We start from the raw sequence: 17,393 nt of genomic DNA on the forward strand, positions 1-17,393 counted from the left end.
TACAACAAAAAACTTTTCCAATAATTATACAAATTTAGGACCAGACCTTAGTGCTTCTTATTTAGTAACCCAAATTTTCAACTCAAAGTGGCACTTTGTGTAGAAAGAAAAAAAAGTGTCGTCAAGGTGGGAATCTGGTCACGTGATCCACTCGTCACATGGCCTTAAATTATATAATTTGAATTTCTATGCAATTTAAAATAATTTGTTTTTATTTCAATAATTATCAATTAGGTATTTACAATTCAATTAACAGCTAACTTTACTTCGTAGATTGCTGAGGGGAAAACAAGGGACCAAATGCATGGGATACAGTTCATTTTTGCCCTATTTTGTTAATATAATCGTAAAATCTAATTTTCACTATATGAATGTATTTACAAAATAGTTTTTGTTTTTTAATTAATATTTAATGAAATAAAAAAATTTAATAATTATTATTAATTACAAAGGTATTACAGAAATAAAGGTTTGTTCTTTGCATTCGATCCTTTATTTTCTCCTCAGCTTCTTGCGAAGTGAAGTTAGCTGATGGTTGAAGTGAAAATACCGAATTAGGTATTTTCACTTCAATCAACAGCTAACTTCACTTCGTAGATTGCTGAGGGGAAAACAAGGGACCAAATGTATGGGATTCAGTTATTTTTGCCCTACTTTGCTAATATCTTCGTAAAAGCTAATTTTTTCTATATAAGTGTAGCTGGAAAATAGTTTTTATATTTTAATTACTATTAATTGAAATAATAAAATTATAATAATTATTATTAATTACAAAGATATTACAAAAATAAAGTCTTGTTCCATGCATTTGATCCATTGTGTTTTCCCCTCAGTTTTTAAAAAGTGAAGTTAGCTGATGGTTGAATTGAAAATACCTAATTAGCCCTGGTATAAATTGCGCGTCAAGAGTGGCCAATGAGGGTCACTGCGCCAAGCAAGCGCAGTAGCTCTACATGCCAAAGTTGGAATCCCTGTTTTCTTATGGGTCTAGCACTCTAGCCACTTCGTAAGAAAGAAAAATTAAGAAAATCATCCTGTAATTTTCGAGAATTTACTGCTCAAGGTATGAAGCAGATAGTAATTAAACGTATTTCTAATTACTTGGATAATCTGAAATGCTCTTTGGCGCAATCTGCGATTTCGAGATATTTTGTGTGAAAGAGTCTTTTGAGGTTAGGGAGTAATGATTTTTGTCGTTTTTTTTTTCATGGGCCTATTGTAATGCCCCCTCGCCAACTAGGCGGTTCCATTCCTCGAGGAAGACGTCGTGATTGGCTGATTTTCAGTATTTTCGCGTGGGAAACGTAATGCGGCCCTATTTTCGTTGCAAAGATCATCGTTAATCCTTTTTCCATCTACTGTATACTTTTTCTGAAACATACATGTTGTGCGCGCCGTAATAACTCGAGCTCGGATTTCCTTGATCGATTTCACAGCATTTTAGTAAAAACGGCAGAAATTTTGACGCATATCGAAAGGTAAACCCGCAAACAAAAACTCACGACGGGATAGATTGCGAAAGGTCAAAGTGAGAGTTGCAAGTCAAAAGTGAAATTTGGTTGGCCTCCATTACATTTTGTATTTATTTGCCCCCAAAAGTTATTGTTTTTGCTACTCGCCTTACATATCCTTGAAGCCGGTAGAACGATTTACTCTAGAGTTTCAAAATCCATGCGAATGTGCGATGCAGTTTATTTCTCTTTTGTGGAATCATTATTAAAAATTACTTTAAAAAAAAGAATCGAAAGTGACGTTCGTACTGGGTACGAATAACCTCTTACGGTTGCAGATTTTCAATTAAGTGTCGGGATTGAAATTTATTTTCCCTGAAGAATGAAGCCAGTTTTTTTAATGTGGAGTCTGACATTTTATATTTTGATAAAAAGAGTGTAACTAGAGATGTTTGTGAAGGAAAAAGGTTGGAGTTGATTTACTCGTGATTTTTTCTTTTTTAAGATATTGTTATTGAAGAATTGGAGGTCCACCCTTTAAAGTGCGGGTCATGCCGACCACTCGCGGGGTAATGTGATGAATAGCTGTGGGAACTCTAAAATTGTCCCAAACCTAAGGGGATCAAAGAGTTGTGAGATTCAGGAAGATCCAGTTGGGCAGGCAGAAAATTCAGAGAAAGAAGATAGTAAAGCTGATTACGGCTTAAATGATTTTTCCATCCCAAGAGGCACTCTTGTCATCTGTCAACGAAACTCAAATAATTACTCATCAGATCACAGCTTCTCGAGATTTAAACCAAGGTATGTTGAAATGTTTGGCAATTGTGTGAAATCTTGTGAGATATGTGAAAATTGTGTCTATTCAGGGCCGAAACACTTTTGGTTCGCTCAACTGTATCGATAACAGGCTTCACAGGTCAAAATGATATAAAAGAAGATGGGGAATTTTTAACTCAAATTGTTGAATTTTCTACCAATCGGATGAATTTTCAACAAAATAAAAGACTAATTAAAAAAAGAATTCATGAATTTTCAACCGAAGATTTGCATTTTTAACCAAAATGATGCATTGTTAAACTATTAGTTCATATTTCTACCAATATTTGAAGTTTCTACAAAGAAAGGGTAATTTTCAACAAAGCACATGAATTTTCAACCGATTAGTTAAATATCCACCCATAAGGATGCATTAAAAAAAATAGTTCATATTTCAACCAAGTAATTGAATTTTTGCCCGTGAAGTTTAATTTTATACGATAAAAGAATAATTTTCAACAAAGTAAGTGAATTTTTAACCGAATAGTCGAATTTTGAACTAAAAAGATTAATTTTCTACAAAAAAAAAAATAATTTTCGAAGAAATACATGAATTTTCAACTGAATAGTTGAATTTAAAACTATAAGGATTCATTAAAAAAATATATTTCAACAAACTAGTTGATTTTTTAACCAAAAAAGACTAATTTTCATACAAATAAAGGCATTTTCTACTGAACAGTTGAATTTCCTACCAAAATACTAATTTTCAACAAAGTGCACAAAATTTTAACTGAAGAGTTGCATTTTTAACCAAAAAGATTAATTTTCAAACAAATAGTTGAATTTTTAGCTAAAAAATACTAATTTTCATAAAAATAAAGAAATTGTCAGCTGAGCAGTTGAAATTTCTACAAAAAAAAACTAATTTTTCAAAAAAAGACATGAATTCTTAACCAAAAAGAATAATTTTCTACCAAAAAAAAAACAACTAATTTTAGAAAAAATACATGCATTTTCAACTATATATATACTATATAACTATAAGGATGCATTAAAAAAATATATTTCAACAAAATAGTTGAATTCTGTATCAAAAAGGCTAAGTTTCATAAAAACAAAGGAAGTTTCAACTGAAAAATTCAATTTTCTACAAAAATACTAATTTTTCAAAAAAGTACATGAATTTTCAAAAGAATAGTTGAATTTTTTACCAAAAAAGACTAATTTTTCGAAAAAGTACATAAATTTTTAACCGAAGAGTTGAATTTTTAACAAAAAAATACTAATTTTCATAAAAATAAAGAAATTGTCAGCTGAGCAGTTGAAATTTCTACAAAAAAAAACTAATTTTTCAAAAAAAGACATGAATTCTTAACCAAAAAGAATAATTTTCTAACAAAAAAAAAACAACTAATTTTAGAAAAAATACATGCATTTTCAACTATAAGGATGCATTAAAAAATATATATTTCAACAAAATAGTTGAATTTTCTATCAAAAAGGCTAAATTTCATAAAAACAAAGGAATTTTCAACTGAAGAGTTCAATTTTCTACAGAAATACTAATTTTTCAAAAAAGTACATGAATTTTCAAAAGAATAGTTGAATTTTTTACCAAAAAGACTAATTTTCTACAAAAAAGACTAATTTTTCAAAAAAGTACATGAGTTTTTAACCAAAAAGAATAATTTTCTACCAAAAAAAACAACTAATTTTCGAAAAAATACATGAATTTCCAACTATAAGGATGCATTGAAAAAATATATTTCAACAAAATAGTTGAATTTTCTATCAAAAAAGCTGATTTTCATAAAAACAAAGGAATTTTCAACGGAAAAGTTCAATTTTCTAAAAAAATACTAATTTTATAAAAAAAGTACATGAATTTTCAACAGAATAGTGGAATTTTTTACCAAAAAAGACTAATTTTTTTAAAAAGTACATCAATTTTTAACCCAAGAGTTGAATTTTTAACCAAAAAAGACTAATTTTAATAAAAATAAAGAAATTGTCAGCTGAGCAGTTGAAATTTCTACAAAAAAAAAAATAATTTTTCCAAAAAAAGACATGAGTTTTTAACCACAAAGAATAATTTTCTACCAAAAAAAAAAACAACTAATTTTAGAAAAAATACATGCATTTTCAACTATAAGGATGCATTAAAAAAGTATATTTCAACAAAATAGTTGAATTTTCTACTTAAAAAACTGATTTTCATAAAAATAAAGGAATTTCCAACTGAAAAGTTCAATTTTCTACAAAAAATACTAATTTTTCAAAAAAAGTACATAAATTTTTAACCGAAGATTTGAATTTTTAACCAAAAAGATAAATTTTTTACCAAAAAAGCTAATTTTCGTAAAAGTAAAGGAATTTTCAACTGAAGAGTTCAATTTTGTACAGAAAATTCTAATTTTCGAAAAAAGACATGAATTTTCAACCGAATAGTTGAATTTAAAAAAAAAAAAAAGACTAATTTTCATAGAAACAAAAGAATTTTCAACTGAAAGTTCAATTTTCTACAAAAAATAATAATTTTTCAAAAAAGTACATGAATTTTTATCCGAAAAGCTGAATTTTTAACCAGAAAGATTAATTTTCTAACAAAAAAAACTCATCGAAAAAACGCATGAATTTTCGACTATAAGGATGTTTAAAAAATATATATTTCAACAAAATAGTGGAATCTTTAACCATGATGATTAGTTTTCTACCAAAAAATTCTATTTTTTCAAAAAAGTACATGAATTTTTAACCAAAAAGATATATTGTAAAAATATTAGTTCATATTTCAACCAATTATTCGGATTTCCACCAACAAGATTAATATTCTACCATAAAATAGTAATTTTCAACAAAATACGTGTATTTTTCATCCGATTCATTGAATTTTTAACACAAAATTTGAGAAGAATTTTTCACTAAATTGGTGGATCTTTAACTAAAAAAACTTAATTATGAAGAAAATAGATGAGTTTTCTATCAAAATATAGTTGAAATTTTAATCCGTAAATATGAATTCTCAACTAAAAAAGCGAAACGTTTAACTAAAAACGAATTCTTCAACTAAACTCCTTCTCCTATAATCCCCTCTTTCTTTCGTTCCTTATTTTTATAGAAAATTTATTTATTTTTCCCTGTTTTTAAGAAACTTCCCCTTTTCTGGAACTTTTCGCTTCAAATCGAACAGAATTAATAAAATCCAATAAAAAAATTCAACTATTTTGGTTAAAAGTTCATTCTTTTTGCCTAAAAAGTCTACTATTATATTTTTCATTCAGAATTCATCTCTTTTGTTTGAAAATTCTACTATTTCGATGAAAATTCCATTTTTAGTTAAAAATTTATCTTTTCTAGTTGAGTATTCATATTTTCAGCTCGAAATCTCAACTATTTTATTAGAAAATTCAAATATTTGGTACAAAATTAACTGTTTATAAAAAGTAATAGTGGATATTTCAAACAAAAAAGATTTTAATTTTAAATCAAGAGAACTGAAGTCCTGTAAGAAGAAAAAATACGAATTTTGAACCAAATTATTGCATTGTTTTCAACTAAGTAATTGTTGAATTTTCTACAAAACACTTTAATTCTTTTAAATAAAATTCAGGTGTATTCTATATTAATTTAAAATATTGCATTTTTAACAAAATAGATTATTTTTTAATCATATTCTTCAATTAACAAAAATATATATAAATCTTGTACCAAAAAGATGAAAAAAAATCGAATTTTTAGTAAAAAAAAAATTCAACTCACAATCAAATAGTTGAATTTTCAGCTAAAAAATATGAATTCTTAACAAAAAATGAAATAGTTGATATTTTGTCCAAAAACCACGAAAAATATTTTTTTTTTTGTTGAAAATAGTTTAATCCTCAACCAATAAATATTAATTTACAATCTAACAGTTACATTTTTTAACAAAACAGACGAAATTTCTACTAAATAGATGAATTTTCCACCAAGAAAGATTTTTCGTTCAAGGAAGAAAAAAAATGGTTGAATTTTCACCTCGAAAATACAATTTCTTAACAAGAAATTAAAATTTCAATTAAAAAAAAATCAATTTTCAACCTAGAAAAACGATTTTTCAACAAAATAGTTGACTTTTCAATCCAGAAGTATTTTTTTCACAAGAAATAAAAAAAAAATTGTAAAATTTTCTACAAAACAGTTGAATTTTCTACCCGAAAATATGAATTTTCAACTAAAAATAGATACATTTTCGACCAAAAATGTGATAGTTAAATGTTCAGTGTAAAAAATTAATTTTTAACCCAAAAAGGAATGAATTTTTAATTGAAATGATGAACCTTCAAAACAAAAAAATTAATTTTGTACCTGATATTAGAAATTTCTATCAAAATAGTTGAGATTTCGAGCTGAAAATATGAATTCTCAACTAAAAAGGATAAATTTTTATCCAAAATTAGAATAGTTAAGTGTTCAATATAAAGAATTATTTTTCAAACAAAAAAGAAACGAATTTTCTATGAAACAGGTTAATTTTGTACCAAATATTTGAATTTTCTACCAAAAATGGTTGATATTTCGAGTTGAAAATATGAATTCTCATCCAAAAAGATACATTTTTAACCAAAATTAGAGTTAAAAAAAAATTAGAAAATATCTTCAATATAACAATTAATTTTCAAACAAAAAAAATTAATTGTGAAACAAATAGTTGCATTTTCTACAAAATTAGTTTAGATTTCAAGCCTGAAATATGAATTCTCGACTGAAACGATAAATATATAATTAAAAACGAAATAAATTTTTAAAAAAAGTTTTTTTTAAATCGAAGATATGAATTTTCAAATTTATTTATGAATCTTCAACCAAAAATATAAAATTTTAACAAAAATGTTAATTTTGTTACCAATTATTTGAATTTTTTACCAAAAAAGTTTAGATTTCAAGCCAAAAATATGAATTCTCAACTGAAGCGATAAATATTAAATTAAAAACGAAATACATTTTTAAAAAATAGTTAAATTTTTAATCAAAGATATGAATTTTCAAATTTAATTATGAATCTTCAATCAAAAAGTTAATAATTATTGAACAAAAATTTACACTAGATTAGATTTCAAGCCAAAAATATGAATTCTCAAGTTCTGAATTTTCATCTAAAATGATGACTCTTCAATCAAAAAATTATTTTTTCACAAAAAAAATTTAGATTATATTAAATTTCAAGTCAAAAGTATGGATTCTCAACAGAAACGATACATATTAAATTAAAAACGATATTAATTTTTTTTAATAGTTTAATTTTTAATCAAAGATATAAATTTTCAAATTTATTTATGAGTCTTCAACCAAAAATATAAAATTTTATCAAAAAAATTAGTTTTGATCCAAACAGTTTAATTTTCTACTAAAATAGTTGAGATTTCAAACCGAAAATATGAGTTCTCAACTAAAAAAAATAAATGTTAAACTAAAAACGAAACAATTTTAAAAAAAATAGTTAAATTTTTAATCAAAGATATGAATTTTTAAATTTAATTATGAATCTTTAACCAAAAATATAAAATTTTATCAAAAAAGTTAATTTTAAAGCAAACATTTGAACTTTCTACCAAAATAGTTTATATTTCGAGCGGAATATATGAATTTTATAAAGTGATTAATTTTTAATTAAAATGATGATTCTTCAATCAAAAAATTATTTTTTAACAAAAAAATAAAATAATAATTTTTAAACAAATTGTTGAATTTGCTATAAAATTAGTTCAGATTTTAACCCAATGTATGAATTCTTAACTGAAGAAGATCAATATTAAATTAAAAACGAAACCAATTTTCAACCAAATAGTTACATTTTTAATCGATGATATGAATTTTCAAATTTATTTATAAATCTTCAACCAAAAATATAAAATTTTATCAAAAAAGTTAATTTTGAAGCAAACATTTGAATTTTCTACCAAAATAGTTTATATTTCGAGCGGAATATATGAATTTTATAAAGTGATTAATTTTTAATTAAAATGATGTTTCATCAATCAAAAAATTATTTTTTAACAAAAAAATAAAATAATAATTTTTAAACAAATTGTTGAATTTGCTACAAAATTATTCCAGATTTCAATTTTCTATCAAAATAGTTTAGATTTCGAGCTGAAAATATGAATTTTATAAAGTGATGAATTTTCAACTAAAATGGTGATTCTTCAATTAAAAAATAATGTTTGAAATGAAATAATAATTTTGAAACAAATAGTTGAATTTTCTTCAAAATGACTTCAGATTTCGTGACAAAAAAAAATAATTTTAAAGTGGAAAGGATAATTATTAAATTAAAAATGAAATTTTTTTTTAAATAGTTTAATTTTTAACAAACAAAAATTTAGATTTCAAGCCAAAAATATCAATTATCAACTGAGCAAGATACATATTAAATTAAAAGCGTAACCAATTTTCATCAAAATAGTTAAATTTTCAATCAAAGATATGAATTGTCAACTTCAATTATGAATCAAAAATATGAAGTTTTAACAAAAAGTTAACAAATTAAAAAAAAATAGTTAAATTTTTAAACAAAGATATGAATATTCAACCAAAAATATCAATTTTTAACAAAAAAGTTCATTTTGAACCAGTTTAATTTTCTAGCAAAATAGTTTAGATTTCAAGTTGAAAACATGAATTTCCTAAAGTGATGAATTTTCAATTAAAATTATGATTTTTCGATGAAAAAATTATTTTTTAACAACAGCAAATTAATTTTGAAACAAATAATTGAATTTTCTACAAAATTAGTTTACGAAATTTTCAAATAACTAGTAGAATTTTCAAAGAAAAGATCTGAATTCTAAAGCAAAAATATAATAGTAGACTTTTCAATGAAAAAGAATTATCTTTCAACTATAAATCGTTTCAAGTTTTTCATTGGATTCTAGTAATTCTGTTCACATTTAAGTTAATTTTCCACTGTAAATTTGTTTGATTTCTGACTATTTTTGACTATTTTTGACTACAAATGATTCTGGGTCCTTTATCAATTTTTTTTTTATATAAAAAATAAATAAAATATGGTGATAATGAAGTTGATATTTGTTGATTGGCTGTTAGAACTGGTGGTGGACCACGAAATGAGTTTCGAATGGCTCGCGGCGGTGGAAGCGGTGATCGAGGTAGAGGCGGTACGAGAGGGCGAGCTTTTAAAAAGACTCCCATGGGTGACCGGGACTCGAATTCAGAGTCTGGCTACCACCCACCACCTAGACCCAAGTTTCAAGAATCGTTGAAAAACCACGAAAATTCCCAAAGCAAGTACTACGATGATAAAAAAATAAATGGTGAGTGGTCTCTCTTTTATTTTTAATTCCTGTTTTTGCTACATTTTTTAGTTTTAAAGCTGCTGCTGCTGCTGCTTCTGTACTAATTTCAATGATTTAAGATCATAAGAAAATTTTGAAAAAAAGAAAAAGTTCGAAACATTAAAAAAGAAATATTTTCCAAATACAATTTTGAAAATTCGATTATTTAAAATTGAAAGAAATTAAAACTGCATCATTTGCAATTAAGGGCGTTCCAAATTGAAAAATTTCAGTTAATAATTTTTTTTTTTAATGGAGAATTTTATTTATTACATTTTATATTTCTGATTAAAAGCGTTTAAAATTGAACAATCTTATTTTTTATTGAAGAATCTCGAATCTGAGTAATTTAAGATTGAAATTTCAAAAATAGGACAAGTTAAAAACTTTAAAAGTTCTATATTTTCAGATTAGAATTTTGATTTTTAGTTCTAAATTTTATTATTTTATTGGAAATTTAATAACTTTCTTGAAAATACATCAAATTTATTTGTAAATTGTTTACAATTCTTATTTTGGTGTTAGAAAGTGAACTGGAATCTTCTTTGGATGATAATTTAATTTTTTTATTGAGGTTTTTTTGTTTAATTCATCTGTCTAAGGAGAAATATCACCTTTATTGAGTAAAAATGTAAATTTTCAGTTGAAAATTCAACTCTTTTTTTGAAAGTTTGTCTTTTTGATTCAAAAATTCAACTAATTTAGCAGAAATTACATCCTTCTTGGATGAAATATGTAACTGTTTGTTTGAAAATTCAACAATTTTGTAAAGTCGTAATTTTTAGTTGGAAATCCGACTGTTTAAATATAATATTTGGGTATTGAAAAGGAAACTGAAATGTTTTCTGGATAAAAATGTAACAAAATATTTTAATTTTCTTTTTAAAAAATTGAGATTTCGAGCTGAAAATATGAATTGTCAACTAAAACGATACATTTTTAACAAAAATTAGAACAGTTGATTTTTCAATATGAAAAATTAATTTTCAAACAAAAAAAAAACGAATTTTCTATGAAATAGTTTAATTTTGAAGTGTTGAATTTTAACTAAAATGACGATTCTTCAATCAGATCAATCTGGATAAAAATTTAAATATTTTTTAAATTTTGTTTTTATTTAATTAAATATCCATATGTTTTTAGAAAAATGTCGTCTTTTTGGATAAAAATGTCACAAAAATGTCTTCTGTTTTAAGAGAAATTTCTTTTGTTCTTTTTGATAAAATGCAACTATTTGGCAGAGAATTCAACAATTTTGTTAAAGTCATGATTTTTGGTTAAAAAATTGTCTTCTTGGATTGAAAATTCAATCAATCTTATTTGCTTTATACTCAAGTAAAGAATGATTTTTAAACAAAAAGTTAAGTTTTCATTGAAAAAAATGGAATTTCTGCTATCACTTTGTTAAGAAATCACTTTTTTTGCTAAATATTTAGATTTTTTATTTGAAAGTTCAATTTTTGTAGAGAAAATATGTCTTTTGACTTGAAGTTGTAATGATTTAGATCAACTTTTTTTTGGTGAAAAATCTTTATTTGTTGGAAATTCGTCTGTTGGCTTAAAAAATTTTTTTCTTTTGCTGTATAAATTTTATTTTTTTATTAAAATATAAACTATGACACTTTTTTGTTGTGAATTTGTCTACGTTCAGTTTTTAGCAAAAGAGACGAATTTTTAACAAAAAATGTAAGAGTTTATATTTCAACCCAAAAAAGAATTAGATTAAAAATAAAAAGCAGATGGATTTTACCAACAAACATGACCAAGTAGTTATATTTATTACCAAATTGTTGAATTTTCGAGTCGAAAATACGATTTTCTAGAAGACTTAAATTTCCAACTAAAGAATGTGAAAATTCTACAAAAAATTTAATTTTCAATGAATAAGCTGAATTTTCACTAAAAAAATTTATTTTTCAGTTAAAACGGAATTTTTAACGGAAAAAAATTTTTTTAACTAGATTTATGAATCTTGAACCAAAAAATGAACTTTCCAGGAAGTAGTTCAACTTTCAACCAAGGAATTAAATTTTTAATAAAAAAATGTAATATTTGATATTTTAGATCCAAATTAATTTAATTTAAAATAAAAAGTGATTTGATGTTACCAATAAAAACGATTTTTCAAAAAAATTCTTGAATTCTGAACTAGAATAGATTAATTTGTAATAAAACAGTTTCAGTTTTAACAACAAAAAGTGATTTTCTACCAAAGAAGGCGAATTTTCAACCAAACTGTTAAATTTTCCACCAAATCGTAGAATTTTCGAGTCAAAAATACAATTTTCTACAAAACTGTTAAATTTTCAACTTACTAAATTTAAGAATGTTCAACCAAAAAAAAAAATTAACATGCATTTTTAACAACAAAAAACAGTGTTTCTAACCTAAAAATATATTCTATACCAAAGAAGACAAATTTTCAACCAAGTGGTTAAATTTTCTACCAAATTTTAGAATTTTCGAGTCGAAAAAATATATTTTTTGCTAAAAAAAACCCCAATTTTCAACCTGACAATATGAAGTTTCATAAAAAAAGTTAATTTTCAACCAATCAGTTAAATTTTCAATCAAATCTTTTAATATTCAGTTAAAAGAACGAATTTTTAACGAAAAGAGCTGAATCTTCTGCAAAACAGATTAATTTTCAACCATATATTGGATTTTTAAATAAAAAATAATCAATCTCAACCAAACGGATGACTTTTTAACAAAATCGTTGAATTTTCTACAAGAAATTTTAATTTTTCAAATGAGAATTTGAATTTTTAACAAATAAGTTCATTTTAAAAACCATAGTTGAATTATCAGTTTGAAAAATTAATTTTTAGCCAAAAACAACGAATTTTAAAACTAAAAATATAAACCTTTTTAACTAAAAAATTAACTTTCAATAAAATAGTTCAACTTTGAATCAAGAAGTTGAATTTAAAAAACAAAACATTTTTAGAGTTTCGAAAATCCTAAAAAGATTAAATTCTATTTAGAAAAATCTAATAGTTTATAATTCAACAAAATAATAATTTCATTCAAAATAAAAAACTGGTAAACTTAACCATAAAAGATTTATTTTCAAGAAAATAGTTAAATCCTCAGCCAAAACAGAATAATTTTCAACATAACAATTGCATTTTTATCAAAAAATATTAGTTTTCTATCAAAAAAGACGAATTTTTAAATATAAAAAATCAACTTTTACTTAAAAATATAATTTTTCAATAAAAAAATGTGATATTTACATTTACAGTTAACAAAAGTAATTACCAAAAAAAAGAGTTCTTCAGCCAAAAACATTGAACTTCAAGAAAGTAGTTAAAGAAACAAAGAATTTCTATAAAAAAAACTAATTGTCAACAAAATACGTCAATTTTCAATAAAATAGTTGAATTTTCTACCAAATTAATGCATTTCTTATGTTAAATTTTACCGATTACTGGTGTTTAACATCAGAAATTAATTACATCTGTCGACAAAATAAAATCAATACTCTAAATTTCTACCAAATTGTTGAAATTTCCAGCCAAAAATAAAACGAATTTGTAACAAGGTTAAATATTCAACCAAGAATTATGATTTTTTAATAAAATTGTAATAAAATAAGATTTTTAATAAAATTTGAAGTTAATTTAAAATTAATAAAAATATAAAAAAATAAAACTTTTAAAGTATAAAATAAAAAATAAAATAGTTTAGCATAAAGTAAATTACTAAAATTTCGCATAATTAAAATAATTGAGCATAAAACTTTTAAAGTATCAGGTTTGAAGACTGGAAATTTTTCTTGGAAAATAAGGTTAATTTTCCGTTGCACACTTCTTGATTTCGGATCAGACACTTTTAAATTATGACTGCACACAAGTATAATAATTGAAAAATTCGACACTATTTTTTCAAATTTGTGACAATATTTTTTATCTCTTTAAGAGAGTCCGAAGCCTGCAATAAAAACTTGAAAACAAATTTTAGTTATCATTTAAAAAAAGGGAATTAAAAAAAAATCCCTTTTCAAATGCATAATTATAATTGTTTTACAAAATTTTCTGTTCCAAATCAGAATTGTATTTCTTATGGTCAAAAATGATCTGATGTTCCAACTCATTTTCAAAATTCCCTGTTCCAAATTCAAAATCTCGGAAATATTTTAAAATAGTTGCAAATCTTTTAAACTCTTTTTGTCTGGGTAAAAATGAGCAATTAACCGAGGAAAAAATGGGAAATGATTATATCGTTTTTTTTTCTATTTCTTTATTTCAGAGGACTCTAGAATATCTAAGCTTTTGAGACGCCTGTGTCGGGAGGACGATTTTGATCACTTTTTGGGACTTGCTAAACAACTGCAAGAGGGTATAGTGGCACTAGAAAATCAGAGATATATTAGGAGAAATTTGGATCTCATTTGTGAGACTCTACTCGATATTTTGCACTCTGCGCCTGGAGTGGAAGCGAAACACCAGATTTCCAAATGTTTAGGTCGTGTTGGATACGTTGTCGATCAGGATTTCAAGAGGTACATGGAGTGGATGTTTAACAAATATTCATTGGAAAGAAAGGACGAAATCAAGTGCCTGATAGTTAAGTCTTTTGGGGAGACACTCAGATTGGATGCAGAGGCGCCAAAACTCAAGGAATTTTCAATGGTGAGATGAAGCAACTGTTTTTTTTTTTTTCTATTAAAAAAATAAAATAATTGCACTAATGCTAAACTATTTTTTTAATAAATTTCTCGCTAACATTACTATTTTTTCATTCTAACATGGTCCAACTTTGATTTCAACTGATTTTTTTTTTTAATTTGTTAAACTGTGATTTTTATAAATTATTAGATCATTCAGTTTAGAATGCTTAATTTCAAAAATCTTTCACTTTACAAATTTTCCATTTTAATTTTTAAACATATATTTTAATTTAAATTATTCTAAAATGCCGTTTTAGAGGCTTAAAAAATTAAAAATTATAATCTTTTAAAAGCTAGTATTTGTTAACAGTTTTTTAAATAATTAAAGTGGAGCAAATAAATGCAGTAAATATAAATAAATTATTTTTTAAATGGATCTGTAACTGTTTCAATCCGAAAGTCTTGATAAGGATTGACATTAATATGTTATTTATTCCGATAATTTTATTGTTAAATAAAAATTTTCATGATTTATCAATAAAATATTTTTAATTCAGAGTCTCAGGTCTTCCTTTATTTTATTTCTTATATTAAATTTAATGAATAAATTTATTAATATATTTCTATTAATTTTTTTAACCATTAAAAAATTTAAACGTGCTTTTTACTTTTTTTTTCAGATTAAAAATAACTCCATAATAATATAGTCGTAATTAAAGGTTTTTATTAAATTTAAAATATTGCTTGAATGTAAATTATTTAATTATTAACCAATTTAATTTGAAATTCTTAATGTAAAAAATAATAAGTATTTAATATTTAGCAATATTTCACTGTTCATTTAAGAAGCGTAAATTGAAACCAAATATTTAAAAGAAAACAATTTGAAACTGAATTGTTTTACATAGAAAGTTTTGAATCTCTAGAATTTCGAAGATCTTTTTTTAAACTTTAAACGTTACAATTTTAATTGTTCTATTTAAAAAGTGTTTAATTTATAAGTAAAATTGTTAAATTTTGACGCATAAATAATAATTGAACACTTATTATTTGTAGAAAAAATTCGAGTGCTTTTAAGAGATATTTAGAAGTTTTGAAAAGTTTCAAAATCAATTAAAAAATTGAAATGATTTCAAGTAATTTAAATGAAGTGTTTTAACCTTTTTTTCAGAACTTCTGAATGTATTTCTTATTGAATCGAATTTTTCCTACAATTCTTGGAAAACCCTGCAAATTAAAAAAAAAAAACCTTAAAATCTTCCATAATTTTTCAAAGTGAAAAATCATTTTCAATTTTCCTAAGAATCTTAAGAAAATTTTTTATTGTTTGAAGTCTTTCACAATTCTTAAAAAAAAATCTAAATTTTTTGTTTGAAATCTGCAGAAATCTACATTTTATTTTAAATTCGGCTGTAAGTATTTGAAATTGTTTTAAGTTCTAAATTTAATTCGAATCTTTTTAAAACTTCTAAATATCTCTTAAAATTACTCTAATTTTTTATACAAATAATAAGTGTTCTATTTTTATTTTTAAATTCAAATTTTAAGGATTTTTTTTTTTAAATTTGCAGGATTTTCTAAAAGTTATAGAAAAAATTCAATTAATTTAAAAATGATTTTGAATTTGGTAAAATTTAAAACCACTTCTAGATTGCTCAAGGGTTTGAAATAAAATTTTTAAGCTTTTGAAGGATGCCTAAACTATTTAAAATAAAAATAATTTAACTTCTAATTACAGAAATGTTAAATTTAAAAAATTATTTTTCAATTTTTAATGTGCCTACCTTAAAATTACTTAAAATAATATAATTTTGAATTTTTTTAAGTTAATTGCTTGATTCTTTAATTTAGACTGTTGAAAATGTTAACCGTGATATTTTCTGGGTGAAAATGTAACTATTTTGTAAAAAATTAGTCTTTTAGGGTAAAAATTGAACTGTTTTGTTGAATATTTTTCTTTTTGAGTTACAAGTTCTATTATTTTGGTAGGAAATTCACCTATTTGGATGAAAATGAACTTTTTGGTTAAAAATTCGCATTTTCTAATTTGTAGAGGATTCGTTTTTTTGGCTTGAAAATTTAAAAATTTGGTTGAAATTTGGATTCTCTATTGATTGGAAATTCTTTTACATAGTACACAATTTTGGAATTGAAGAACTTTTAAACTTCAATTTTAAAAGTTTGGAATTCAAGGGTTCCCCTTTGAATGCTTTAATTTGTTGTTTATTAATTAAAACGGCCAACCTGTGTAAATTTAAAAATATTTTCAAACTTCTTAGCTAGATTGGCAAGAAGTACATGTCATACATTAAAAAAATTGAAATTTCAGAGGATTTTTTACAATTTTACGAGACTCGGGAAAATCGGGAATTTTTTAGCAGATCCAGAAAATTTGTCTTTATAAATTTAAATGATAAATTTTTATTTTCTGCGAATTCTTGCTGCATTATACTTTTAAAATTTAAGCTTCAAAATTATTAAATTCAAACGCTCAAGAATTTACATATATAAAATGGAAGCTCTTAACATTATAAACAATTTTAAAATAAATGCTGTTAAACTCCATATTTCGAATTTTTAAATTTTAGGATTTAAATTTTTTTAATTTTTAGTCGTTTGAAATCAGTAATTATTTCATTGTTGTTTGTAGATGAAAAAAAATCACTTATAAATTAAGAATTCAATAAAATAAATTAAAAATAAAAATTCTAACTTTAAAGGTTTAAATTTTGCACTCTGATTTATTTGTAACGATTCAAGGCTTTTTATTTTAATCAATTCAGTTTGAAATTGTTTATTTTTGCAAATTTGATTTATCATTGCTCATTTAAAATAAAAATTCTAGTATTTCCGAGTATTTGAAAAATATGTTATTTTAAATTAAAACAAAAAACATTTAATTGTATGAGTTAAAAATGGAATATTTGATACTGAAATCGCTGGAAATATTTAAACTTTCTTGAAATCCTTGGAAATTCAATAAAATTACTTAAATCTTTTTAAGTGCCTTAGATCCCTTGAAATTTCTTTTTATAGAATTAAGTTATCTAGGAATCCCTTGAAATATATGGAAATCGTAAAAACTTATTGAAATATAAGTAGACATCATTTCATTAAATGCCTCTAAAAAAAGCGTTTAAATCCAAAATCTTTAATATTCATTAAATTCCTTTAAATCTTGTGAAATTTTTTTAAAAACCTTATAATACCTTAAAATATTTAAAATCCTTTAGAATT

The 17,393-nt window shown here is 23.8% G+C and overlaps 1 protein-coding gene across 2 annotated transcripts in view; it reads left to right on the forward strand.

Moving 5' to 3' along the window:
• The first annotated feature begins 972 nt into the window (after positions 1 to 972).
• The window catches only part of LOC117170576 (serine/threonine-protein kinase SMG1), a 94,456-nt gene continuing 78,035 nt past the window's right edge, over positions 973 to 17,393 (forward strand). Inside the window, exons 1-4 of one of the 2 annotated variants that reach the window (XM_033357414.1) lie at positions 973 to 1,063; positions 1,957 to 2,252; positions 9,294 to 9,520; positions 13,796 to 14,178. In XM_033357414.1, the coding sequence (XP_033213305.1) occupies positions 2,029 to 2,252; positions 9,294 to 9,520; positions 13,796 to 14,178 (834 nt within the window). In that variant the 5' untranslated portion in view covers positions 973 to 1,063; positions 1,957 to 2,028. Of the gene's footprint in view, positions 1,064 to 1,956; positions 2,253 to 9,293; positions 9,521 to 13,795; positions 14,179 to 17,393 lie in introns of those variants that run through there. The other variant, XM_033357415.1, reaches the window with a different exon arrangement.

Source organism: Belonocnema kinseyi, chromosome 4 (genome assembly GCF_010883055.1).
Source record: "Belonocnema kinseyi isolate 2016_QV_RU_SX_M_011 chromosome 4, B_treatae_v1, whole genome shotgun sequence".
NCBI lineage: Eukaryota > Metazoa > Arthropoda > Insecta > Hymenoptera > Cynipidae > Belonocnema > Belonocnema kinseyi.